This window comes from Manacus candei, unplaced genomic scaffold, assembly GCF_025592945.1.
Source record: "Manacus candei isolate 608988 ecotype Guabito, Panama unplaced genomic scaffold, ASM2559294v1 h1tg000124l, whole genome shotgun sequence".
NCBI lineage: Eukaryota > Metazoa > Chordata > Aves > Passeriformes > Pipridae > Manacus > Manacus candei.
The window spans coordinates 131367-159197 of NW_026138172.1; the positions used below are offsets into that span (position 1 = coordinate 131367).

The 27831-nt window shown below is 42.8% G+C and overlaps 3 protein-coding genes across 3 annotated transcripts in view; 2 read left to right on the plus strand and 1 right to left on the minus strand.

The window, feature by feature from the left end:
- Positions 1-24: 24 nt before the first annotated feature.
- FGF6 (fibroblast growth factor 6) lies at positions 25-7719 on the plus strand. The gene is made up of 3 exons (XM_051770753.1): positions 25-600; positions 1497-1600; positions 3420-7719. Exons 1-3 carry the CDS (start codon positions 261-263, stop codon positions 3594-3596), a joined length of 621 nt encoding a protein of 206 aa, XP_051626713.1. The 5' UTR covers positions 25-260; the 3' UTR covers positions 3597-7719.
- The window catches only part of TIGAR (TP53 induced glycolysis regulatory phosphatase), a 39365-nt gene continuing 12339 nt past the window's right edge, over positions 806-27831 (minus strand). Inside the window, exon 7 of the mRNA XM_051770743.1 lies at positions 806-1049. Coding sequence (XP_051626703.1) covers positions 891-1049 — 159 coding nt within the window. The 3' untranslated portion in view covers positions 806-890. The remainder of the gene's footprint in view (positions 1050-27831) is intronic.
- FGF23 (fibroblast growth factor 23) lies at positions 19990-24086 on the plus strand. Its single transcript, XM_051770751.1, has 3 exons — positions 19990-20516; positions 22448-22551; positions 22998-24086. Exons 1-3 carry the CDS (start codon positions 20297-20299, stop codon positions 23433-23435), a joined length of 762 nt encoding a protein of 253 aa, XP_051626711.1. The 5' UTR covers positions 19990-20296; the 3' UTR covers positions 23436-24086.

Here is a 27831-nt window from a genome sequence, read left to right on the forward strand (position 1 = left end):
ACTATAAAGATGGCTCAATCAAATATAACCGAGGCTGCCCACTGGGGAGCAGGATCTACAAAACATGTTCCCCACCAGTCGGAGTCCTGCTGGCCTGTCTCTGCTCCCAACCCAACTGCTCTCGGGCTTTAGTTTCAGGTCAGCAATCTCTATTTGCTTTCCAAAAATAAGCCTCTGCCACCATGCTGAAGGGAGAAAAACAAGAAGGGCGGTATTTTTAGGGCCATTAATTCAGACCACGTGCCCAGGAGGTGAACCGGATGGCCACTGCACAAAGACTCCTCATCACTATGTCCTGCGAAGCCAGCGCTCACCGGACGTTCCCTGCCTTCGTTCTCCTGGGCTTTCTAGCTGGGATTGCTTCTACACATCCCGTTGTAAGCAGAACTAATGGCACATTGCTGGAGAGAGGATGGCAATCTCTGTTGTCCAGGTCCATTGCTGGGATGTCAGGGGAGAAGTCAGATGTGAACTGGGAGAGTGACTATTTGCTAGGAATCAAGAGGCAGCGGAGGCTTTACTGCAACGTGGGCATCGGGTTTCACCTTCAAATCCTCCCAGATGGAAGGATAAGCGGAGTTCACAATGAAAACCAATACAGTGAGTTGCATCCAGAAATGAAATAGAATAGATGTCACTTAATTGCTGTGAACTCTAATAATTACCCTTCGCAGAATGCAAATGTTGTTACTTGGTATTATTAATCTGTTGCCTTTTGAAAGTCTCTGGGATCAATAAACATCAGGACCCTTTTGTTTGAAACATGGCACAAATGCTTAGCCAAATTTAGGTAGAATTTATTGTTACTCTGCTTTACTGCACGGATGAGAAAAAAAACGAAGCACGTTGAAAACTGACTCTTCTGCTGCATTTTCTCAGTCCTCATTTTCTCATTTGCCTTCTGAATCCGGGAGGTCGTCGCTTTGTTCCAAGTGCCAAAGCATGATTTTTGAATCCCAGCTGACTGTTTCTTTTGGGACACTTGGTGTGTCCCATGGAAGGGGCTTGCTGTTCCTGGTTTGCTCATTCTTGTGGGTGCTGTTCTGTAGCTGTAAGAATAACGAAAAGCATTAGTCATATGGATTTGAATTTCCTGCACAGGGCAGTTGCTAAAATCTTTTGCAGCTAAGATGTCATGTGGGACTTCAAAATAGTAAGCCACACTCCTCTAAAGCTAATAACAAACCCTCTGGAAGTATAGTATATTAGATAAAAATAATTTGCTTATAAGAAAGCCCAAGAGTTTGACAGATCAAAAGAGTCAGATAGAGCAAAGGGATTACGCAGTGTGTGACTATGATTTCAGAATAATTATTTTTCAAGCCTATGGCATGCAGGAAAATGCAAGATCTCTGTATACCTCTAGACTAGGGAGATAACTCTAATAGAGAAAATATGAGTTCCTTAGGTTTTTAAAATAAATAATGATATATGAATTGCCTTGGATTAGCTCTAGATTCTGTGATAACACTTCTGCTTAATGTCTTATTCTTCAGGTCTCTTTGAGATATCCACTGTAGAGAGAGGTGTTGTCAGCCTGCTTGGGGTGAAAAGTGCTCTCTTCATCGCAATGAACAGCAAGGGGAGGTTGTATGGAACGGTGAGTGTCAGTGCAAACACTTTTTCAAGGTTTAAACAAAGACTGCAGAGGTTTTAAAATGGTTTGGTTTGGTTTGGGTTTTTTCTTGGTGGAAATCTGTGATTACAAGCAGAGAAAACAGCCTTGCAGCTACAGGGAACGTGCCCAGCCTGGTGTCATCAGTGTTATTTAGTGCTGTTGGAGGTCTGGGATTTTAAAGCTTCCCAATAGGACTGTACAGGGAGCACCCTGGGAAAATGAATGTGTCCTACAAATAGGACAGATTAATTGAGTGGCTTCTTCTAAGGTCTCAGTGCTGCAAACACATTCTAGTAAAAGTGAGCCCTGTTGATTTCCTTTTGCATTGCATTGTGTGTAGGAGAGGTACAGTTAGAGCTATTAGTAAAATAATGACCACATGCTTCCCCCTACCAAAAACAACCCCAGCATGGAAAATAAATAGGAAGTCTACCCTACAAGGCCAACATATGCAGTTGGGGCTATTTTAATGATCAGTTTTGTGAGATCAGTTGCAAATGATGAGAAAATAATGGCTATTAAGAATGGAATGAAAACCATACTGAAACACTGTCACGATTGTCCTCATCTGGATGATTTGTCATCTAAATGCAATTTAATTTCTGAGGTATGAGCAAGACATCTCCAGGACATTCAGCAGTAAAAGTGCTTGTTAGGAAGTGCATTTGGAAGAACCCATTTCAAAGTAATGAACAGCACTGATCTCTTTTGTCAAGGAATAGCAGAGTCCTTTCCTTTGAAACAGCTGTAATTTCAACAAAACATTCCAGTTGCTTAATAAAATGGCAAATGTTGTGAAGGACCCGTAGCCCAGTAGCCATTACTAACTTGACTGATTCCTTCTCACATAGATAAGGGACATTTTGAGGTTCCACCCCAGGAATATTATTTCAGTCGTGTCTGATCACCAGCCCTTAAAGAGTGCCACAAACCCAACTGTTTTGCTTGACTGGGTCTTCCTGAAGAAATGCAGGGTCTGGCTTCAGAGCTCCCTTTGATTGCCCCCTATTCCCCCCCAGTTTCAATCCAGTTTTTTTTATCTTCAAAGACACTTTTGAAAGCTGTAAGAGATGTGTGTTTTCCCCCACACAACAAGCTTTGAATGGTGTTATCACACAGGTGTCCAAATAGCACAGCACTGGTGGCATCTCATGTGTCAAATATTTGAAGTCAGAGAATTATTCTGTCTCTTTTAATTTCTTCTGCATTTGTCTCCTCCTTGTCCTTGCATTCCACTCTCCCAGATGACTCCTTATCCTTGGATTTACATGATGTAATGTGGAGAAAAACAAAACTGTCTTCCCAGGTTAGAACCCGCTGCATAGTTAAATATCACTAATGATTTATCATTGTTAATCAAATCTCTTATCTGAGCAAGCAGTTCTCCCTGGACATTGGTGTTTGTAAGAGAACTGAAGTTTTGACATCTAGCATGTAGTTTTTTTACAGGACTTCTGGCAGAGGGGAGGTATTAAATTAAGCTATGAAAAGGCGTGATGCTGACAGAAATCTTTCCTTGCAAATAAAATGAAGAAATCCATCATTTAGAATTAATTAAGTTGATCTGCTGCAGGAAGTGCACAGTCCATTATGTGGACAGGTGGCATCTGAGTTCATCTGACACCAAATTAGCACCGAGAAGGGAGATTTATTGTTGGACACAGTCGCTGAGGCACCACCTGTTGCTCACTGCAACGAGCCCTTCTGTAAAAATGTGAGCAAGAAAAATGACCTGGGCTTTTGTGAAGTATTTATTGTACCTGCTTTGTTCTCCCACCCCCCTCCCCTTACTGTGCTTCAGGCTGTCTTCCAAGATGAGTGTAAATTCAAGGAAACCTTGCTGCCCAATAACTACAATGCATATGAATCAAATGCTTACCGTGGTACTTACATAGCCCTCAGCAAACATGGGAGAGTGAAGAGAGGAAACAAGGTTTCTCCTGCGATGACAGTGACCCACTTCTTACCCAGAATATGAACATGAGAAGATTGGATCCCAGGAAAAACTGTTTCATTTTGCACATGGGGAATAAGCTCCCAGGTAAAGTAGTATTTATACTGGTCATTGAAAAAAAAAAATCTATATATGTATGTGTATATTTGGATAAAAATATTTGTACTAGATTCATCACATAGCATATATAATATGATGCTGCTTCTCTTCTACTCTGTACAAATTTTACATGGCTGTGTGCCTCCTTTGGTGCTGTACAGAGAAAAAAAAGCAAGCTGGAGTGCAAAGGATTTGGAAGAAAATTATACAAAAGTATACAAAAGAAGTATTCGGACCGGCTGTGGGCAACCATCTAATCAATCACTAAATTACTATTATTTACTAAATAATATTATTTACCTCAGACAATAACCTTTCCTAGTGAGCTGTTTACATATCATGGGCCAAATCACCAGACGATTTTGCTTCACCAGAGTTTCAGGCAGTTCACTCGACCTGAATATCTGCCTGCACCTCCCCTTCTACAGACTGTGTCCTGTCTTGCAAAGTCCTCAAGCTGTTTTGATCACTAAGGTGCCAATTCCACAACTGTTTCTACACAAGCAAACTGTTTGTCCCCAGAGACCCTCTCTCTCTGAAGGGATTCTCCAGGGTCTCCTCACATGGACTGGTTGGCAAAATGAAGACCTACAATCAATTTCCCACAGGAAGGGCCATGGGATAAATCACAGATGGGTCCCAAATGCAAAACTTATTTGGAGCTGAGGATTTTGAATGGCATTTTGTGAGCTTAGTTTAGACTTACCTCAAATATAGATGTGCACATCTTTAATATAAGTACTTGTATATATATAGACATGGGATGTGTGAGTGTGTATCTATGTAATTACATGCTTTTAATGAATTAATCATCCCAGTCTCTCAAAGCCCAGGTGCCTTTATATGCATACACACCTAAAAGAACATAAATATTTAAAGGCACTGTGTTTCATTTAGGCTGAACTTTGTTAATCTCTAAGAACTAGAAGTGATCTGCAGGATGCATTTTATACAATGTAAGAAATCCATGGAAGCTTCCAGCAAAGGGTTATTTTAGAAAACTTCTCTGTTTTGAATTTTCTATTTACCGCCTTAAATATATTTGGCTCTTCTCTGTCATACCTCATGAGGTATGGAGGACAGAGAAAGAAGGAGGCTATATAAGCAAACCTTCCCAAGTTAGGACAGAGGAATTTGTGCCATAATTCCAATTTCTGTCACTTGCAAAGCATCAGTTTCAAAAAGAACACAGCAAGCTGTGTGAAATACTCTTCAAAGCTCTCCTAGAAGCCGTACAAATGGGGCATAACCTCGCCTTGCTATTTTGACAACCTTCTTCCAGATCACCAACAAAGCTGCATTCCCTGTGCCTTTGAAAGAGTATTCTGAGAGGCCCTAAGTCAATAGTCACTATAAATGTCAGTTACCAGAAGCCTTGGGATTCCTGCATTGATGGTGTGCTCCTAAATTTGAAACTAGATTCAATGCAATGTCAGAGCACGAGCATTTTCAGCATAGATGGGCCGTGCTGCTGCAGCAGGGAATATATGAGTGCAAGATTATCTCCCACGGCCAGCCAAAATGGGGCTATGTCTAGCCTTGACATGCCATTCTATTTGCAGGGAGTGTCTATTCGTGATGAATTTGAGCCTTCTGACATGCATGAAAAACACTGTCAGGGCCAGATCCTCACTTGGAGTAAATTAGCCTACTAAGACTATCAGTTTATAGGTGCAGAAGATTCGGCCCAAAGAACACACCCACGAGGATGTACCGACAGCCACCACTCCTGAAAAACTGCCAAGACAATTGTTTTGTGAACAAGATACAGTTTTCCAGCATCTTTTGTGTGATTGATACTTGAATTTATTTGGATGAAATGTAAGTGCTGGTTTTAAACTGATCACAGTTTACGTGAAGAGAAAAAAGAGGGGAATGCTGCTTACAGGACATGAATGAGATGCTTTGGATGATGCTTTGGAAAGAAAGGAGTTACTCTTCATTTTCTGGTCTTGCAGTGTGTAGAGAGAAGCCAAGTTGACACACTTTGTTCATCCACAACATGCACAGCAGTTTGCTTTGGAAAAATGTGCATTTCAAGTGAAAAATCAGGATATTCTGAGAGGGGAGAGTGGGTCAGAGGAAAGTTTGGAGGGTATCCGACAGTCGCATAGAGTTCCTAGAGGTAGAGACAGGAAGACTGCAGCTGTGATGAAATGCATAAGCTGGCAACCAGTATCCTGGTGTTATATTCCTAATTGTCTTTGAAATGAAGTTTGTAGAAGGATGGAAGAGTGCATGGATGTGAAAATGTGGTTTGAATTCTGACACACAAGTTTGTTTCTGATTATAGTTTAAATCAGTCTTCTTAGGATAGGATGAAATCTGTTCCCTCTTAAACCAGTGCAGCCTAGAGGAATTTATTGTTGCCAGTACTGACAAGCAATGGGATAGCTGACACAAAAGGTGAGAATGAGATTCAGTGGCTCTGTTTTTCACACACTGGTCAAGGTGAGAATAAACCATAGACCAGGTCACAAGAAGCCAGAATGAGGAACCTCAAGTTGCACCAGGGGAGGTTCAGGTTGGACACAAGGAAGAATTTCTTTACTGAAAGGGAAGTCAGGCATTAGAAGGGGCTGTCCAGGGAGGTGGTGGAGTCACCATCCCTGGAGGTGTTCAAGAAACTGCTGGACATAGCACTCAGTGCTCTGGTCTAGTTAACAAGGTGGGGACGGTCAAAGGATGGACTCGAAGATCTTGGAGGTCTTTTACAGCCTAAATGATTCTGTGATGCTACAGATCTGTGCAGACACAGCCGGCTGGGCTGAGATTGTTCTTTGGAACTGCAGATCCTTTCAGGTGGAGTTTTGGTGGGCATTTGGAAAGCCCCATCAGTCACTCTGCTGAGTTACTCTTTACAATACTGCATTTTTTCCTTATTACACATCAGTGACAGCCAGATCAACACTGAAGTCAAGGCTGAAATCAAAAAAGGTCTCCTGATGCCAGGAATACTGACTAATATGATATGTCAGGAGGGATAGCTGTGGGAAGAAACCCCTCCAGGACAAATAGTGCAGAACTGAAGTCCTGTGGAGTTTTAGACCAGTTGGATATATGCTTTGACAGAGGTGCTTCTTAAATTAATGCAAGTCTGCTTTCCAGAGAGGAGCTGAGGAATGTTTTGGCACACTGCAAGCAGTCCAGGGGCTGCTCATGGTAGCAGGGTTCAAGAAGTTATGCAGCTAAGCTCTGCCTGAGAAATGGCCTGGTCCTGTTCTGCCTCATGCTTGATTAGTTAAATTCCTCCTTCTTAGGCTGTTATCATGGAGAAGGAGGAATTAGGAAGCCCACCATTCCTTTTGCACACCTTAGGATAAATTTGTTAAGCTGGCAAAACCCAAACCATTTGAAAGCCTAATGTACGTGATACGGTGGCTGTGGAGTGAATATGAACATCATCTGACAAACTCTTACAAAAAACCTTCTTCCAAAGAAAAGTTTCATGGATGGGTGACTACATAAAGAAAACTGATGAAAGTGAAGGGATTTCCCAGACCAGGGCCAAATTAGGAACTGCAACGCACATCTCATCTCAGTGTGCATTAATGGGGGGTCATGACATGGGCTACAGCTCTGAAAGCATTGCTGTGAATGCCCCACACCAGCCTGTCATGCCCATATTTTCCACATGGGATTCTCCTGTGGAGTTGATACCTGTTTTTAAGGTTTCTTCTTCCTTAGGCAAATCCAATAACAATTTCAGACTTAATCCACCCCCGTTAGAACTGAGTCATGTTCTTAAATAACTGTATTTTTCCCAAATGTGCAGAGGCACAGATACACACACAGTGGAAAAGCAGAGTAATATTTGTATACCTCACTAACTATTTCAATTCCAAGATTTTATTTTGCACAGTAAAATGGTGCCAAAGTTCTCAGATTACTTTTTTTTCACTAAAATATACCTCATATTCTGAATCAATATGGACTCACAACTGAGACTGTAAATTTGCAAGAAACACGAAACTGTCCAATCAATTGTTTGTGAAATTGCTTCTATTTTTATATGTATGTGCTGTGCACAATAGTTTAATGTATTCCTAAAATAAAACTTTATACATTTTTGGTAGTGTTTTGACTCTATGTCCCTCTTAATATTCGGGTTTTTTCCTTGATTACAGAGATTCTGTATTAACCATGTTCAGGGCAAAGGGCAGCATCAGTGCTGGCACCCAGAAACCCCCCATGCCCTGGGCTGCACCCAAAGCAGTGTGGGCAGCAGGGGAGGGGGGATTCTGACCGTCTGCCCCACTCTGGGGAGACCCCCCTGCAGTGCTGCCTCCAGCTCTGGGGGCCCAGCACAGCAAGGACATGGAGCTGTTGGAGCGAGGGACACCAAGATGATCAGAGGGATGGAGCAGCTCTGCTGTGAGGAAAGGCTGAAAGAGTTGAGATGGTTCAGCCTGGAGAAGAGAAGCTTTGGGGTGACCTAATGGTGGCCTTCCAGGACCTGAAGGGAGCCCACAAGGAAGATGGAGAGAGACTATTTCCAAGGGCCTGGAGTGACAGGACAAGGGGCAATGGCTTCAAACTGACAGAGAGCAGGTTTAGATTGGATATTAGGAAGAAATTCTTCCCTGTGAGGGTGGGGAGGCCCTGGTACAGGTTGCCCAGAGAAGCTGTGGCTGCCCCATTCCTGGGAGTGTCCAAGGCCAGGTTGGATGGGGCTCTGAGCAATCTGGGCTAGTGGAAGGTGTCCCTGCCCATGGCAGGGGGTTGGAACTGGATGATCTTTCAGGTCCCTTCCAACCCAAACTGTTCTATAATTCTATGATTCTATTCTGCTATCTGAGGGCCATTTAATGACTATGGTGCTAGAGACAGATAAAAAGAGTCTGGCCTCCTAAGGCTGATTACTGCCATTTTTAATCAGCTGTTATTTCTATCATTATTGCCCTCTGGTGGTTATTTTGTTCATTTATCAGCGAGATGTGAGAGATCAAGCATGGATTCTGTACCACAGACCTGGGCACAAGTGAGAAAGGAGACTCCCCCCTCATGGCTGGTACTCTTTAAATGCTTCAGGCCCCTCACTGTGTTGGTATCTGTTGCACCATTATATAGGGAAGTCACAATTTTAACTGTGAAGCCACCACACAATATTTGAGATTCAGGTTTCTCCTTGACAAGCAACTTTTCGTAACAATAGGCAGGTAGATGGTTCAGGAAAACTATTTGGTTTTCACTCCAAATTTTCCAACTCGAAGGTTTGCCAAGGATTTTGCAAACATAAAACCCGAGCCTAGGCCTCGATGGCAGAATGACTTAAAAGACATAGGCATGGGCCTGTTGGAGCAGATCCAGAGGAGGGAAACCAAGATGATCAGAGGGCTGGAGCAGCTCTGCTGTGAGGAAAGGCTGAGGGAGCTGGGATTGTTCAGCCTGGAGAAGAGAAGGCTTTGGGGAGACCTGAGGGCGGCCTTTCAGTATTTGGGGCCTATGAGAAAGATGGGGACAAATTTTTTAGTAGGGCCTGTTGCAATAGGACAAAGAGTAACCGTTTTAAACTAAAAGAAGGTTGATTCAGACCAGGTATAAGGAACAAGTTTTTTACAGTGAGAGTGGTGAAACACTGGCACGGGTTTCACCTGTAGATGCCCGATCCCTGGAAACATTTCAGGTCAGGCTGGATGGGGTTCTGAGCAGCTCCTAGTTGCAAATGTCCCTGTTCATTGTAGGGGGATTGGACTAAATGGCCTTTAAAGATCCTTCCCAAGCCAAATTATTCCATGGAAATACTGTTTAGCAGCACGGAGCACCTTGAACGGGAAAGAAGAAAGCACAAGTTTTTTCTAAATTACACTGAAGAGAGAGATTTTAAAGCATGTTAAGAAATCCTGTTTTTCCTGTTACCTCACTGAGTGCATTAATACAAATCGTGCTGTGGCACCATAAGTGATCACAAATGATACAGTCTCCAGTTCATAGAATCACAGAGGAGTTTGGAAGGGACATAAAAGATCATCTTGTTTTAACCCCATGCCATGTGCAGGGACACCTTCCACTATCCCAGGTTGCTCAGAGCCCCATCCAACCTGGCCTTGGACACTTCCAGGGATGGGGCAGCCACAGCTTCTCTGGGCAACCTGTGCCAGGGCCTCTCAACCCTCACAGGGAAGAATTCCTTCCTAATATCCAACCTAACCCTACTGTCTGTCAGTTTGAAGTCGTTCCCCCTTGTCCTGTCACTCCACACCTTGGAAATAGTCTCTCTCCATCTACCTTGTGGGTTCCCTTCAGGTCCTGGAAGGTCACCATTAGGTCACCCCAAAGCCTTCCCTTCTCCAGGCTGAACACCCCCAGTTCTCCACCCTCTCTTCATAGCAGAGGTGCTCCAGCACCAGGGAAGTTCCTTAACTACTAGAGATATTTTTAAGGATGAGGAGCTCCGGGGGTCTGGCTGCCAGGGGGCAGTGTGCCACCTGAGGAAACCACAACTCTGGGGAAAAGGAAATACACAACGAAATTCAAAACCACGCGGGGTTCACTCACAGTTAGAAACAAGAATATTGTTAAGAAATGTACTGAGCAGAGATTTACCCCACCAGCAAAAACCAAAGCATCACAGTAGTGTCAATTCTCCACCAACTGCTGAGTTAACAGTTTTTCTAGGCGAGCAGCAGGTACCAGAGTTTCGTGGGGAAAGGGTTAACATTATACAGGAACACATCCCAAGGAACTATGGGAGATGTAGTCTCCACAGCAAGCCCCTGGAGACAGTTCTCAACAGAGCATATACTCAGTGGAAGGACTCGCTAAGAACCGGGGGAAATACGGGATGTCACGGGAGGTTTATAAGGGCTTGTTAGCCCGCGAATAAACGATTTATCAGTTGCACATGCATAGCTTTGGTCCATGAAGCTAAACGCTACAGAGTTTCATGAAAAAATATAGCCACAGCTTTCCTCAGTGGAAAAAAAAAATAGGCTTCCAATTCAGAAAAAAAAACAAACCAAACCAAAACATCAACAAACAAAAACCAAACAAAACCCACAAACAAAGAAACCTAAAACCAAAACCCCAAAACAACAGCCCAAACAATACAACAAACAAAAACCTTTCAGGTAAGTTGTACAGGTACATCAGAAAAACGATACGCGAAAACATTTTGATTTTCTGTAATTTTCACTCATTTCCTTTTTAGATCAATAAAGTTTATGGTGGAAAACATCAAATTTTATTTAATAGATCCTTATTTTCTGTACTGTGGGAAAAGAAATCCTTCTAGTTTACATGACAGTTATGTGAGACACCTTAGTGCTAATTCTTTTAAAAATGGGAACGAACAGGCCGACACAGTCTGAGACCACTGTACATTATGTCCATAAGTGTCACCTGACATTTAAGGTTCAGGCTTGCTCAGTGTGTTTGATCCAGGCCTCCAAGAAAGTCTCTGTGATTTTCTGTGCTGGATCCCAATGTTGATCCTATGAGTGGGAGAAAGGGGTGGGGATGCATCATTGAAATCTCATGGGGATCTGAGGACCCAATTGACTCTTGGATCTTTTTGTCCTTATTGGAACTTGTTGTTGCGCATGGGAGGTCTCAGTATGGATGTCACAGGGTGTCCAGCAGCTCTGGGATGCCTGTCCCCAGCTTCTCCCAGTCAGGAAAAGGGACTGGCTCTGCTGTAAGCCAGCTAACCCCAGCCTTGCAGCCATCTGCCTGTTTCCCCCCAGGCCCACCCAGCCCCTGGGGCAGAGAAGGGGCCCAAACCCAGCCCTAAATCGCTCCCTTGCCACTTTGCTCTTTCCATTGCAGCTGTACACCCCATAAAATCCCACAGGTGCCCCACATCAATCTCATCCCTCGACAGCAAGTCTCTCCTGATCCCAGCTCTGGCTTGGCAGGGGCTGCTGCTGGAGCCCCAAGGTCACTATTTGACCTTAGTGGCCCTGACCAGCCTCACCTGGGACCTCCTGGGCTGAGATACATCCTCATAACTCTGGAGATGAACATGTCTGCCTGGAAACTGGCAATATTAGGGAGAGGCAATGTGAATTTTCACCATTAATCTTATTTTGGAACTGGAGGAGAAAGACCTTTTCCTCTAGGAAAAGGTTCCCACAGGGGTTCTGTAACTGCATCCAGATTTGCCCTCTCATCTCCAGGATGAACAAACCCCACTCCAGTAGTCTCTCCCTGTATTTCCTATGACCAATCTGGACTTGCTCCTGCATCTTAAATCTCTCTTGCAAATGGACCTCAAAATTAGACACGTTTTCTAATGCATGTCTGATGTGGGGGCATTTTAACACATCCTTCAAGCTGTTGGATGTGTTTTTGCCAGTGCAACCCAGGATGCCATTGTTTTATTTAATGGTTGCATTGATAGTCTTCCTTACTAAGAAGTAAGTAGTGCTCTTAATAAAGAGACCCAGAAGGCAAGGAATGGCAAAGGCAGAGTGTGTAACCCAGGGATTCCCCCTCCAGCCTCTCCAGGGAACAGCCAGACATTCATTTAAGGCAGAGCATGACAATGGGGTGAGGCAGTTGTCTGGATTGCATTAAGCGATTTGCAAACAAATTAAAATATTGTGAAACTGTCTGGTCCCCATGGAGCTTAGCAATGCCCAATCCCATTCCCACTGTTCCTAAGGAAAGCAGTGGATATTCATTACCTTTTCAGACATTTGGAGGCCGTGATCTAAAGAGCTCTCAGATTAAGAGTGCTGGTCAGTATTTGCCATCTAACTTAAGATATGCTTATAAAAGAAAATAAACAGCCCCAAGTCTCTTCTGCATTAGTTTTTTTTGTTGTTGTTGTTTATTTTGTTTGTTTGTTTGTTTTACTTTTGGCGTTTTCTGAAGCCACCCTGCTCTGCATTGGTTTAAGCAATGAAGGAGACACTTAGGACCAAGTTATTTAACTACAGATTACTTCGTTCCTTGGAAAAATGACCCAACTGCAAGCTCTTGTGCCTCATGTTTGGAATCACAGTGACTCAGCAGAAGTCAAGAGGACATTTGGTTCCCTTGTCAGAACCTGAGAGTAAAGGAGGAAGTAAGAATCTCTTCCAGCTGTTGGGTAACTGAGGAGGAGACTGAAGCTCAGATAAACAGCGTAGGAATCTCTAGGTTTAATACATGTAATGCAAACTGGAATTGCAGTTCACTGCGGTGACCAATCCTGGCTGAGGGAATAGCTGTCACTGGGAAAAAAAATCATAAAAACAAACAACCAAGTATGCAGCCACAAGCAGAGATTTCTTTTTTTTTCCCTCTCCAGCCAAGCTCTGCATCCAGCTCAATCCAAAAGCATGTTTGTTTTGGAAGCCATAGTCTACTGAAAAGTGTTTGGCCAAAATCCAAGGGGCCAATAAGTCCAGATGAGCTGAACAAGCTGTGTCCTTGGATCATGAGATTTGAACATATTATTCAATCCTGAATCTCACGCATGCATATTACTGCTGACTATTTTTTGTCACAGGGTGTGGACAAAAATGCCTTGGTTAGGACAAAATTTTTTGTCCCCTAAATCAACTGTTTGCAATTCACAAATTTATTATGGGCTTGTGATTTCATGGCCCATAGCTCACAGCTCTGGAGTAGCTTCTCCAAGGACAATGTGACCATACCAACTTACGTCAAACGAGTAATCAGCAGCGATGATGGATAAAACAACAGAGCTTATAATTACGTTTGTCTCTGGGCTGTTTGGAGAAGAACATCTCTTTTTTTTTTTTTTTTTTTAATTAAATGAGAACTGATCCATCCTGAGTCATTCCAGGTGATTAGAGCCTGTTTGTTTTTTTTCTGGGGTTGCTCTGTGACCTGGGCTCAGGACTCACTGGTCCAACATGAATTTATTGAAGAGGCAATAAAGCAAAATGATGCAAAAAGGGAGTTATGATAACTAGCCTAGGTTTAACTCAGTGAGATCAATAGCACTTTAACTACCTCAGTTATCCCGTGAGGGACAAGCCAGCTTGCATTCACCACAGGGGCAAAACACAACAAGGGGGAATGGCTTCAAACTGACAGAGAGTAGGTTTAGATTGGATATCAGGAATAAATTCTTCCCTAGGAGTGTGGTGAGGCCCTGGCACAGGTTACCCAGAGAAATTGTGGCTGCCCCATCCCTGGAAGTGTTGAAGGGCAGGTTGGATGGGGCTCTGAGCAACCTGGGATAATGGAAGGTGTCCCTGCCCTGGGTACGGGGTTGTAACCAGATGACCTCTAAGTTCCCTTCCAACCCAAACCACTCTGTGATTCTATGATAATGCTGATTTTGCAAAGGCAACAACTACAGGAATAGAAACTGTGGGAAAGGGGACGCGTGTGGGGCATGCATGGGTGCCACGTTCTGTAAACCTTGAGCAACTCTGCAGGCACTGTTTTTGCACATTCCAAAAAGAAAGTTGCAGATTTTAAAGAAGAAAAAGTTAATCTCAAGTAGGATTTATTTCCTACACACCTATAGCAATCAACATGCAGGTCTACAGGCCAGCTGGGTGACTGTGGAATTTCTTCTGTATGAAATTTCTTCTGTATGTTTGCATTTTGCACCTCAGTCTATGTTGAGCTGGTCATCAGATGGTCAAGAAGGTGTTAACTTGAATTAATTTCCAATTTTTTTACCAGAAGTGAAGACTGGGGAATGAATCAATTATGGAGCAAGGGTTGAAGAAGTGACACCAGTGTCAAAGAGACATAGTCATGTTCAGGGTAGGCAGATGGACTAACTGGCCACTGGTATGTAAGAAGGGATAATGGAAAAGATAATTTGGGATAATGGAAAAGATAATAAAGAACAATTTATTTTTTTTTAATTAAAAAAAAAAAAGAAAAGTGTTAAGTTGCACTTCTAAGTTTTTTAAAAATTGTCAGTGAGGAAATCTTTGCTTTTGGAAAATTGGGCAGTTTGATGAGAGTCCAGAACTTCATAAAAATGACAAGAACAGTCTGTTTGACTTATTTGAAAGGGAATGTGTTTCTCAATCAGTCCTGGTGTGGCACCAGTTTGTGACAGCTGTGAAAATGGCCAAAGATCAGCAGGGCCCAGGTGCAGGATCAGTGTCCCAGCAGCTGATGAACCTGTGCATCCAGGGCACAATGTGACACTCAAGCTCCTCCTTGCCAAGCAACGTGACAGGCTGAGAAAGCAACGTGAAGAGCTGCTGTGCCTACAATACACCAAAAAAATATTGTAGCTGCAAATCTACCTGAGAAACCCAAATCAGAGACAGAGTTCAAGACATATCTTTGCCAGACTTCCATCCAATCTAATAGATCCTAATCTATTTGTTCCAGGTGCCCCCACCACAGAAACACCTCAACAAACAGAAGCCAGCTTCTGAGCAAAGATGAGCTAACACAGTTTAGGTGAAAAAAATGAAGTCTCTGTTAGTTATCTTGCCCTGTCCCTTGCAAAGCTTGATCTCCATGTTGCTTTAAAGGAGTCCAGAAACACATATTGGGCTTGTAGTAGCTTAGGAAATCTTTCTACTTTCCTTGCATTAGAAGTACTGGGCACAAGTACAATGCTTGGTTCAGTCAGAAGTTTTCTTCATTTGCTGTTTAGGTTTTAAGGTTAAAAAATTACTCTTAAAACTCACAGAGAAAATGTTTCTATGATCAAGTTTTAGTTTCAAAGAGATCTCATTAAAAAAATAAGTCTCAGAGCTAAAGAGCAGCACCTGTAGTTGCATTGATGCAGCTTTAATCACACCAGTCACATGCTCTGTTATTCCTGCCCCCAGAAAAAGAGCCCTTGGGTGATGATGGTGTTGTCAGCATATTTTGTCTTTTGAAAGTTTCCTAAGCCTTTTTTTATCTCTTCTTCAGGGAGACAGATTGAAGTGAAACATGTGAACCCGAGAGATTGGAATAGGTTTAAAACAAGGTTAAAATAAGGTTTATTATTTACCCTCATTTTCTACCTAACCAAGGGAGATAATCCTATTAGTTTATTGGAAGCTGTCAATGAATGCAGTCACATATATCATGTATCAGAGAAATAGGTCAGAAGGAACTCCTGGATGTTGCTGGTCCAAGCTGAGATAACAATGTTGGGAAATAGGAAACTTTACATAAACCAAAGAGTTTTCCTCAAATAAAATGGTCAGTCAGCCTGCTTTTAGCCACCTTGCAGTATATTACAATAGGAGATGGATGACTGAACTGACTTTCTTGTTGAGGTTGTATATCTGTGTCCATGGGATTCCTTAGCACCTGGAAGCAAGCACACCACACTTTCCCATGTAAGACACACTGCCTAGGCAGGCAGGTGAGCAGAACTGGGTGTGCCAGTGACAGACAAACTGTAGCACAGGGTACATTTCAGAATCTACACAGAGAAGCTTCAGCCCTTCCATGCCACCTCATCAAAAACAACATTTTGTGGCCTTCCAGTACCCAAAGGGAGCCTACAGGAAAGATGCAGAGAGATACCACAAGAGCATGTGGTGACAGGACAAGGGGGAATGGCTCCAAACTGACAGAGAGGAGGTTTAGATTGGATATCAGGAAGAAATTCTTCCCTGGGAGGCTGGGGAGGCCCTGGCACAGGTTGCCCAGAGAAGCTGTGGCTGCCCCATCCCTGGAAGTGTTCAAGGCCAGGTTGGATGGGGCTCTGAGCAACCTGGGATAGTGGAAGGTGTCCTTGCCCATGGTAGGGGGGTTGGAATGAGATGATCTTTAAGGTCCCTTTCAACTCAGGCCATTCTACGATTTTCCGAACTCGAGGGTATCAGCAGCTCTCCTCACAGATTGCAACCACTCTCTCTTCCACAATACCTAAGAAAATTCAGACCCCTTAAAATGTCAGAAACACTCTGTGTTCCGAAAACAAAACCTTTTAGGGACTGGTTCAGCTTTGACTGGGAGCTCTGCCAAGGATTTCAGCTGGAGGAGGAATGAGGCCCTTCATTTCTGTTCCTCAGAGCAAGCAGATTGCAACAGCTGCTCATACACCCTTGTGGTCGCAAACCCAGTGGGCTGTGCTTACCTCATTTGTTTCACGTAGGTGAACTTAGCCAGGATGTTTTCTTTAGTCGTGGGCAGTGTGACAAGAATGGGACATCCAAATAAGGTCACTCAGGATGTGTTTAACAACACCGGGTAAAGTCTGTGGCAAAGGCTTGTGCACACACACACACACACACACAGAGCATCCACTCTACATACCCTTGGCTTAGTGCATCATTATTCCTAGAATAACTTCTGGAGAGGCACTCCACCCTTGTGCTTCCAACCCTGCAGATGTGATTGTCCCAGAGCCACTTGTCACAGTGATTTTAAGGAAGGGGAGGCAGAGGGAAGGGCCCCTGATTTCTGTGATCCCTTTTGGAGAGATGTGACGCAAAGAAAATTATTAAAGGCAGAGGCAGCTTCAAATCTGTCAACCCAAACTCCCTTGTGATCTTTGAAGCTTCCTGAAGCCAGCACAGACACTCGGCACAGAATTCTGCAAAAGGGCAACCCACACACCTGTTTAAATATAAGGCAATATGTTTTATTAAGCAAGAGTGCTACAGGTGCTCCTACATGATGAAAGGTAGTCCAGCACTGCGAGGGAACGTGTGATTTTGCTCGTAGGAGGATCCTGGAATGCTGAGTAGAAAACTCCTTTTTATTAACCTGCAAATTTCTGATGGTCCACAAACTACTTCCAGGGGGTCTGCAAAAAGTAACTGAGAGCAAGTCACTTGTAGTATCTTAAATTTGTTGTGACAAAAAGCTTGCCTTTCCCTTGTAAGTCCTCTGCAGCTGACTTAAAGTGATAAGCAATGAAATTAAGGAGTTACTTCCCTTGCAGCAGCACAAGGGATGACACACAGTTGCTGAAATGGGGGTTTTACGGATCTGAGATGGTAAGTTTTGATTGAAAAATGAGCTAGAGCTGAAACACAAAGCAGTCAAAATGGAGGAAAGTCAGACCCCAAGCTGCTGCCTTCTGTGCACAGTTTTTGATATAATTTGCAGTTAAATGAGCACACCAGCAAAGTATGAGCATCACAGGTGTTACAGCTGAGAACTGAGAAAAGCCATCTCAGTTCATCAAACATCACAGAACAATATAGAAACCTGAAAAAGCAATATCACTATATGTGGTAAAAGTTGCAGAAATATTATTACTGATGCATCAGCATAACAATGCAAGACAAAAAAAGGCTGCCATCACTTCTCTTAGACTAACAGGCTGAGCTGGAGAAGTAAACAAGCTTTCATACACCTGGTTACTCCATCAACAGCTGAATGTGTAGGAGAAGATAAGTAAAATACCAACAGAAAGAATAAATGGATTAGCTGGAGATAAAAAAGAAATGCATTGTTAAAAAAATCCACACAAACCCCCAAACACATGCAGTGGGCATTTGTAGGTTTAAAACAAAACAAACCAAAAGTCCACGAAAAAGCAAAATTTGCATTATCATCCTCACAAGCAGAGATTTGAATAAATTCACTTTAGCCCAGCATCTTAAACAGAACTTAGGAAAATCTGGAGTTTTGTTGACCCTGTGGGAAACTTTTGAAAAGTGCTCAACAGTTTAAGCATGCAAAAGTAATCTTTACATCTTTGACATATACAGAAACAGCTGCTCACAACTGACGTGTGTTTAAATGAGGTTGAATCAATTTTTTAAATATCTGAGAACGTTTCCTCTGCCACCAAGACACCAGAGGGAGATCAGATCAGAGCATGCTGGCAAGTCCAGGAAAGTGTCATGGTGAGTATGAAATATCAAACCAGAAAAACAGCATCCACCAAAGAATCACGAAATATTCCAAGAGGACACACTATTCTCTAAGCACCTCTGGCAGAAGCTTTTGCAATTGCTCCTGAATCCATATCCACATTTCCATAGGAGTCTAAATAAAGGGGGAAAAATAAAACCGCGGAAAGCAAACCAACAAAAATCTCCAACACTTGTTTTAATATCAGAGTAAAAAGTATGGGTGGATAATTTCTACAAGAAATAGAGATAACACTTTTTAAAAGAGAAGAAAAAGATAACTCTCCTTTCCTTCACAGCTATCTTTTAAATTAAAGCCTTTCAGACATTATAACCAGTAAAATATCTGTAGCCTGGATGAGCTGTCAGGGAAGACAGCTTTGTCAGGCTGCTCAGTTTAAGACCTGACCCTTATACACTTTGGCTAAAAAGTGCTGTCATTTACACAGGTGAATATACACTGATGCAAGCCTCTGGATTTACACAGGTGTGGCAGAAGGATTTGGCAGGCTTTTGCTAATTTTAAACAATTTAAAAAAAAAAAAGAGAGATTCACTTTTGCACTGGGTTACAGTTGTATCAATCCACTAATGTTATCAATCCATTATGTGCTGATGGCACCGCTCCACGGCTTGTTAATGAAACTCAGGATTTTTCATGCTGTGTCCAACTAGAGACTGTAACCAAAACTAACAGTGCTACAATTAAAATCCTTGGGCTTCATCAAAGAAAATTATTCATTTATTGTTTGGTGCTCCTCAGTTTTATATTAATTTTTGAAAGGAATCTTAACACAGTCTCGTTACAGAACCCGTTCCTCCTATGATTCCCCGTATACAGTGTCCCATCAGCACAGCATTTTCATACAATAAATAGAACCACGTTTGTTTTTAAAGCAGATTTGTTTGCAAAGACACAGATCATTGGCAGGACAATTGAGAAGCAGGGCTTGTATCTTGGAACACTTTTTACACCACTATCCGCTTATTACTTTTTAGCTTGGTCCCTTCCAACTCAGGATATTCTATGTCCCTTTTTAGCTCCTCCACGCTTGCCTGTTGTACCTGGAATACTAAAAATGTGCCTATATGAGTGATTTCAGGTTTGATTCAGACCCCATAACTACTGCCCAAGCAAACCTGTATGACTGTAAAACTGCCAGCCAGATGTGCAATGCAGGAACAAACATCCAGTTTTTAAGTGTATTACACATAATTTTCAGCTGTTTGGCCAACTTCAGATATTTAGGTGGCTCAAAATGAAACAGGAGATATAAAAGGGAATAAAAGTTTATTTGAAGTGGGTTGTGTGCTCATATCAAGTTCCCTTTGCTTAAATGCAGTGACACAAATATCATCCCAACACGCTTGGTGTGGAATTTACACCATAATTAAGGAGGGATCAGGCCCAGGGCAACCTAATACGAGCTTTTCATATATTTGCAACAAAATTTCAGCTCTATTCAATGTGTTTGCTAGATCAGAATGCAGTTTGGAAACTCTGAGGGGAGGTGGGAATCTGAATAAACATGCCTGCAAAAAAAGAAAGATAATTCAGGTCCGAAGGGTCATTCCCTTCAGTTCAAGTGCAGTGGATTGCCCTTCCTGGATCCAACAGTAGGGGCGTGGGAAGCTTTCAGATGTCACAGGGTTGTAGATAACATTTGAACATATGATTAGCTTTTGTGAGCTGTCTTTAGTAACCTTACATTTTTTCCCCCCCACACCTTAGCCAGAGATCCTTCCCTTGAGGTTTCGGGACACTTAAAATGTTGCTTTGCCAAAAATCAAGGATGTGGAGAAGGTTTTCCTGTGTGATGTCATTTTGCTGCCCTTTATAAGCCTCTGCAGAGAAGAAGGGAACCTATCTGAGGATCCACACTCCAGCACAAGGGCGAGCAAGGAGCGTGGAGGCGAATCCAGCTGCAGATCCCGACCGACCATGGAAAGGCGATCCATGGCACCCTGCAGCTCCCTGCTCCTGGTACTCTGCAGCCTGAAGGCTACCTTTGCCTTCCCCAACTCCTCTCCACTGCTGAATCCCAGCTGGGGGAATGGAGACTGCCTAATGCACCTCTACACGGACACGGAGAGGAACAGCTTCCACCTCCAAATCAATGCCGACGGCTACATTGATGGTGCCCCTCACCAAACCATCTACAGTGAGTAGCTTCCTATGGATCCTCAGCCTTCATGGGAGCAGGGGAGGGATGACAACAGTTTTAGTTTCTCACTACCTATAAAAAAATCCCCTGTTCTCCTTAGGCAGGCTGACAAGCATGGGTACGGGATGGAAAACAAGCATAATTATAATCCTCCTTTTGTTTAAAAAATAAAATCACTCCGAAGAAATGTAGTGGATGGGGAATTTCAGTAAAGTCCTTTGCTTCCTCTGCAAGCAAAAACTACCTGAATTATCCTTCACTTCATGATTTTACCCACAGCTTCTTGTGGGAGTTCCTATCAGAGGTTGGGGATGACATTCCCCAAACAGCTGCTTCCCATTGCGGTGACAGTATTCCCAAAGGAACTGCACTGAAGGAACTCACCACACCAGTGCTGGAAAACTGATAGCAGTCCTAAAATCTGTGTTTTGGGGTACAAGGCTGATAACTACAAAACTAACTCTGAATGTGGATAGAACATGGGTATACAGAGGTCAGTTAAAAAGGGGAAAACTAGGAAAGGCCATAAAAGAAGTGCTAAGCCTTTGGGGTTCATGAGAAATAACTATTCTCTAGTATAACTAAAAGGTTCTCAAATTGTGTCCTCACAGTTTATTTTATTAAATACTTACTGTTTATTTTATTATATGCTTATTGCTTATTTTATTATTCTATTTAAACATACAATAGTTTACTAAATTTCTTCCTTTGCTAAATACTTGACCCGAACTCTTTAGTTACTAGAAAAATGGTGGGGTTTTTAAGACTTGGTGTTCTTTTATAGCATTTCAAAAGTACTTCTGTCTTAGCAGCACTCAAATCACAAGTAGGTAGGCAACATAAAGTTAAGTTATTCTTATTATTATAGCATCTTCTTTACACACTCAATTAAAAATCTAAGCACATAGAACAGTGTTTTTGCATAATATATTTGCAGCACATATAAGGATAAAGTTATAATTTATTCAAGGAGAAAAAAAGGATCATGTTCTATTTTTTTAAGGAATTGTTAAGGAAACACTTGCAGGAACACTTGCACTGTCTTGTTATTCTTCCTGCATATTTAAAGATTTTATAAAACTCATTTTAGGTATGTTAGTCAAGAACCAGTGTGGGATTTTAGAGAACAACAGGCAGGAAATTGTCATGTTTTCTCATATCTGCCATGAAACAAGTACACCAAAATTTGGAATTTGAAATCAGACAACAGAAGGGGTTATGAAAGGGAGGGTGACTGAACTGCTGCCAGGTCACCACGGCACCACTGAGACACCAGGCAGAAGGGAAGTTCTGCAAAGTTCTGCCCTGGGGTGGCAAAAACCCCCAGTAAGTTTGGAAGGGACCACAGTGGGTCATCTGGTCCCACCTCCCTGCTCCAGCAGGGTCATCCCAGAGCACATGGCACAGGATTGTGCCCAGACAGTTCTGGAATATCCCCAGTGAGGGAGACTCCACACCCTCTCTGGGCAATCTGTTCAGTGCTCAGTCACTGCACAGCAAAGAAGTTCTTCCTCATGTCCAGCTGGAACTTCCTGGGCATCAGTTCCTGCCCGTGACCTCTTGTCCCATTGCTGGGCACACCAGCAAAAACACCACAGGGCAGTCACAGAGACGGGGAGACAAACTGCCAAGGACAGAACTAAGGGCAGTGTCCCCAGACTGTGATCTAGGACTTCAGAGAAAAGAGTTGTCTTTGGGAGGTTAGTTAGCACAACATTGGAACAGGGCACCTGGAGAGGTGGTCTCCATCCTGGGAGCTTTCCAAAGCCACAGCTGACCTGATCTAGGGTGGACAACACCCCAGGTCATGTGGGAGGTTGGTTTGGACTCCCACAGGGCACTTCCAGCCAGAGCACCTGTGGATCTGTAAGGCAGTGGTGCAGGGTCAAACTGGATCTTGGATTTGACATCTTCGTTCTTCTAAACAGGTGCCCTTATGATCAAGTCTGAGGATGCTGGCTCAGTAATAATCACAGGGGTGAAGAGTGGACGTTACCTATGCATGGACATGAAAGGAAACATATTTGGCTCGGTGAGTGACCTCTGCTAAGCCTCAAGGTTGAAGGGCAGGTGCAGCCTGCTGCTGTGCCGCCCAGGCGGGGACAACCTGTGTAGGTGCAGATTTAAGAGAGGATGTGCCACTTAGGTAATACTTTCCTTTCCTCTTTGATTGTACTGAGTTGTAGAGCTGACCAAAATCATCTGAGATCCTGCTTGGGTAAACTAGGGCAAAATGAGATGCAGTGATGGACCAGTCAGAATTCCTGATGTAGCATAGAGCCACGGGTTGGGACCCTCCAAAAGAAAACAATGTTATCATTAAAATACCATTGCTGAAAACATTGGCATATATCTCAGATCTACTGAGTTGTCTCAGTTACAGACCTGGGAGATTAGAAAGCAAGATCTCATCCCTCTTTCCCTCTTTAATTTGTGCCAAACCCCTCTGCTCACAGGTGTCACGTTTTTTCCCCTCAGCATTACTTCAGCCAAGAGGACTGTGTGTTCAACCACAGGACGCTGGAGAACGGATACGACGTGTACCAATCTCCCAAACACAACTTCCTGGTGAGCTTAGGCAGAGTTAAGCAAGCTTTTTTCCCCGGCACGAACCCGCCACCATACTCCCAGTTTTTATCCAGGAGAAACGAAATCCCGTTGTTCCGCTTCAACACCCCCAAGCCCCACAGGAACACCAGGAGTGCAGACATGGATCCGACGGATCCTCACCAGGTCCTGGTCCCGCAGAGGAAGACCTCTGGGCTTGGCTCTGCCCTGCAGCAGGAAGCAGACTTCTCCCACGTGCCCAGGGAACCCGTGAGGATCAACCAGAACGACGTGGTGAACCCCGATGACCCCCATGCCATGATGGACGCTCGGAGGTACCCAAGCCCCCGGTTCTACATCACCAGATAACTGTGACCCCGGAGCCTGCAAAGTGAGGACAGAGGCAAAGGGAACTGTCTGACACACTCTCAGTCTAAATGTCCAATGGGAAACATCGGGAAAAGTTCCTTATATTTCAAATTTTGTACTCAGAGATGACACATTACTGACAAAGCAAGTTGAACTTTTCCAGCCAGAGCTCTGTGGACTGAAAAGATATATTTTTTAAAAGAATAATAGAAATCAAACCTTTTAGGATCCTAATCACCTTAACTTTCCAGCAATGAAGAAAAAAGAAATCCCTTGAATGAACTGATATTATGTTCCTGATGTAACTGGGAAGAGACCTGGAACATCTGACATTCCAACAGAGTCAGGGAATCCTCTTATTGCACTGTCCCTGAGTGTTCAAACACAGCAGACAAACTCTCTGGCAGTGTGTTATATTATTATATAAAAACTACTATATATGTAATATATACATTATCTGAAGGGGCCTACAAGGAAGCCAGAGAAGGATTTTCCTTCTGAGTAAGTTCTTCATCAGGAACTGTAGTGACAGGACAAGGGGGAATGGCTCCAAACTGACAGAGATCATGTTTAGATTGGATATTAGGAAGAAATTCTTCCCTGGGAGGGTGGGGAGGCCCTGGCACAGGTTGCCCAGAGAAGCTGTGGCTGCCCCATTCCTGGAAGTGTTGAAGGCCAGGTTGGATGGGGCTCTGAGCAACCTGGGCTAGTGGAAGGTGTCCCTGCCCATGGCAGGGACTTGGAACTGGATGATTTTTAAGGTCCCTTCCAACCCAACCATTCTATGTTTTTAGCTTTTAAGTTGGAGCTTCAGTCTCTTTTCATGCCCCTATGAGTCAAAAAATGACCACTCTGCTGTTATAAGAGCACCACATGTGGAAAACTAGCAAGTGACAGAAGGACAGGACAGGATTAAATGGTCTTGTGTAAACAGAGCAATTCTGGACACTTTCTGAATCAAAGCTGAGGTTTGGGGAAAAAAGAGAACAGTCTCACTGTCTGTCAAGTGCTTCTCTGTCACAGTTCTACATTCACTGAATTCTGGCATCACGATGTGGAAAAATAATGTAAAGATCATTAGTTTTGCATCTTTCCAACCTAGAGAGAAGTACTAGGATTACTAATAACCAATAGTGTGTGTCAAGATGGTTTGTTTTGCATACTGCTGAACTACACAGGGGGGGAAAAAAATCCAAAAATTTATGCCTTGTAAGTGTCAAACTGTTAATAGTTTCACTATAATGAAGACTCTCATCTAATGAGTGAAAATTAGGTATGTATTTAGAAAGGAGCATCTAATTAGCATCCATGTTTCTATTCAGTTCTGAGCAGATACTAGATGCTTTATATTTGTAAGAGTGAAATTACCATTAATCAAGAGATCTCTCATTTACAGAACTTTTTCCCTAGATTGATTTATGTTATGGATAAATTTACTTTGAAAGTTATTTGTGATGCAACTCTGCAGAAATCAATTCACTGGAGTTACATCAATGCAACAAAATCAAAATAAGGCCCTCCATGTTTCCTGTGTTCATTGGAATTTTTCTGGATTTAGCACAGGGTCTGTCCTGCTGACAGCATTTAAATAATCTCTTTTTCCCTCCCTATATATGTATAAATACATGATATCTCTTTATCTATAACATTCAACTCATGTTAGAAAAGTCACAGGTCCTGATACTACTCTTAAATAGTTTTCCTATCTAGAGTGATTCCTAATTCATGTAAATTCTAGGGAGCACAGGACAAGCCAAATGATTAAGATTAGACCAAGAGTTCTGTCTCATCATGGTTTTGATTAATTTCTGAATGAAATGAGTGATTCTAAGGAATTCAGGAGAATTGCAGGTGGGTGGAGAGTTGTGCTTTTTCTTGCTTATTCAAAATGCAGCAGGACTTTTTACCTTGTTGTCTGTTGTACAGTGCAGAGGTGTGATTTTATTTAATAACTTTACTTGATTTCTGTTCTTGGCTTTTGCTCCTTGAAAACTCTGGACTTCAAGTACAACAGTAAAGTTTGCCTTTTGCATAAATTGTTGGAAGCTCCACAGGCTCTCTGGGACTCCAAGACAATGGACCTACAACAATTGGAATCTCTGTCCATATCAAACTTTGATGAGAAATGTGGGGTTTAATCTCTACACCATCTCTATATCCATACATTAGAACAAAGTAAGCAGGTTGCTCACTCTCTTAGTAGCCAGGGGATTTAGTGCCTAAGCTAAGACTGAATACACAGTGGATTTTGCATTAAAAAAAATGTATTTGTAGCTATAGACAACTGTATCAAAATATCAAAAGAATTAATTCTTCAATGGAAATGCTGGCAATCACCAGCTGGTAAGAAAGCATTATTATTTATGTTGCAATATTTATTTATTTATTTGTGTGGGTCTTAAATCCCACAGAATATTTATAAATATTTATAATAATGTATAATAGAGATTATTTCCTTTAATAAAAGCACCAATAAACTTTTCATTTTCTCCAAATGGTAGATTCTGCATTGTCTGTCTAAATCCCCCATTCCAGAAGGATTTGAGTAGCAGGTATGTCCGAAAATTTTTGTGTCCCCCTATCTCATGAGTTCCAGTCTCACAGGTTGCAGCTTCCTGGGTGTTTCAGGGACCACAAGTATAAAAGTTTTGTGAAAGATGATGAGAAAAACAATGTCTTAGTAGGTCTAGACTGACCATGACTGTCTACTGGGAATTCTGCAATGCCAAAGCAGTGGAAAACCACTGCTCTGGCAGTTCAGTCCCATTAGGAAATATTTGTGAACCTGGCTCCAAGATCTTAGGGTAAAAGATACTTGGTAAATTAAAAGTATCTGCAGGGAGGGGACAGAGGATGGACCAGGCTCTGCTCGGGGGTGCCCAGCAATGGCACAAGAGGCCACGGGCAGGAACTGATGCCCAGGAAGTTCCAGCTGGACATGAGGAAGAACTTCTTTGCTGTGCAGTGACCGAGCACTGAACAGATTGCCCAGAGAGGGTGTGGAGTCTCCCTCACTGGGGATATTCCAGAACCATCTGGATGCAATCCTGTGCCATGTGCCCTGGGATGATCGTGTTGGAGCAGGGAGGTGGGACCAGATGCCCCACCGTGGTCCCTCCCAACCTGACCCAGTCTGTGATTCAGAGAAGACTCAAGAAGTAGCAAGACTGGCAAGTTAACTAAATTTAACTTCCATTTCTATGACTTTTTTGGTGCTTTATTAAGTAGGTTTGCCCTTCTTCAGCCCTACTCTGAGCATTTAAATGAGATACAGGGTTGGTACCATTTGTGTGCCCAAAAGTGAACTTCACTCCTGCCTGTCAGCGTTCAGGGTAAGCAACAAGCTTAGGAAGGAGGTCAATGTTACCCCAAGTTATTCTCCTCTTTTGTTGTTTCAACAATTATTTTCCAACTCAGAGAGGGAATTCTTGTCATTGGGATTGAAGAGCCTGAGCTGGCAATAGGTAATTTCAAGACATGTCTTTGATTTCACTCCTCAAATTCACCATTTCCTCCTCTACATGTTATTCTGCCCCACACACTTATTGATGGTGCTTTCTCATGAACATTTCCACATTTCCTAAATTTTATTCAAAGTCATTACAAAAAAATAACCCCACGAGGAACTTAAATACTGATTTTACCCAAGCCCAGTGCTTCACCTTGGACATTATTACTTACTCCTGTGCCCAATAACTGGTTGCATACCTACTTCACCTTCTTTTATCTCCTAAGTAACATTTACCTTTTCCAGTTAAGCTTGTGGCATCGTGTCAAATGTTGAATTAAAATTCACCATCATTTTTCCCTTGCCTATACATCAGTTATTTCATCAAAGAACCACTCACGTAAGTCTGAACTGCTTGTGGTAAAAACTCAATTTTATTCCAGGTTTCATTTACCACTCTTGTCTGTAATTACATTCTCCTTCAGAATTTATTCAGCCCTGAGTGTTATTAAGGCCAAACTGACAGTCCTGTAAGATTGCTTTGTCCTCTCTTCTCAAATAAAAATTACTTTATTTCCCATTCTCTAGTTATATGGTTCCACATCCAGTTGGACAGATCTGTTTAAAATACTTGCTTACAGATGTGTAATTTTAGATGTGCTTTATTCTGGGATAAAGATTAGTGATTTCATCTGACACGAGCATACTAAATTCTTGAATTCTTGGCTTTAAAAGGGAAGAGGAGAGGAAGCACTGATCTTTGCTCTGTGGTGACCAGTGACAGACCCAAGGGAATGGCTGGAGCCGTGTCAGGGGAGGTTTAGGTTGGATATCAAGAAAAGGTTCTTCCCCCAGAGGGTGGTTGGGCACTGAACAGGCTCCCCAGGGCAGTGGGCACAGCACCAAGGCTGCCAGAGCTCAAGGAGTGTTTGGACAACACACTCAGGC

Excerpts from the sequence above, each read along its gene's own strand:
- FGF23 (XM_051770751.1), top strand. The coding sequence starts at position 20,297 with ATGGAAAGGCGATCCATGGCACCCTGCAGCTCCCTGCTCCTGGTACTC. Across the intron at positions 20,517-22,447 it reads CCCTCACCAAACCATCTACA|GTGCCCTTATGATCAAGTCT; the intron begins GTGAGTAGCTTC and ends TCTTCTAAACAG. Across the intron at positions 22,552-22,997 it reads AAGGAAACATATTTGGCTCG|CATTACTTCAGCCAAGAGGA; the intron begins GTGAGTGACCTC and ends TTTTCCCCTCAG.
- FGF6 (XM_051770753.1), top strand. The coding sequence starts at position 261 with ATGGCCACTGCACAAAGACTCCTCATCACTATGTCCTGCGAAGCCAGC. Across the intron at positions 601-1,496 it reads TCACAATGAAAACCAATACA|GTCTCTTTGAGATATCCACT; the intron begins GTGAGTTGCATC and ends CTTATTCTTCAG. Across the intron at positions 1,601-3,419 it reads AGGGGAGGTTGTATGGAACG|GCTGTCTTCCAAGATGAGTG; the intron begins GTGAGTGTCAGT and ends ACTGTGCTTCAG.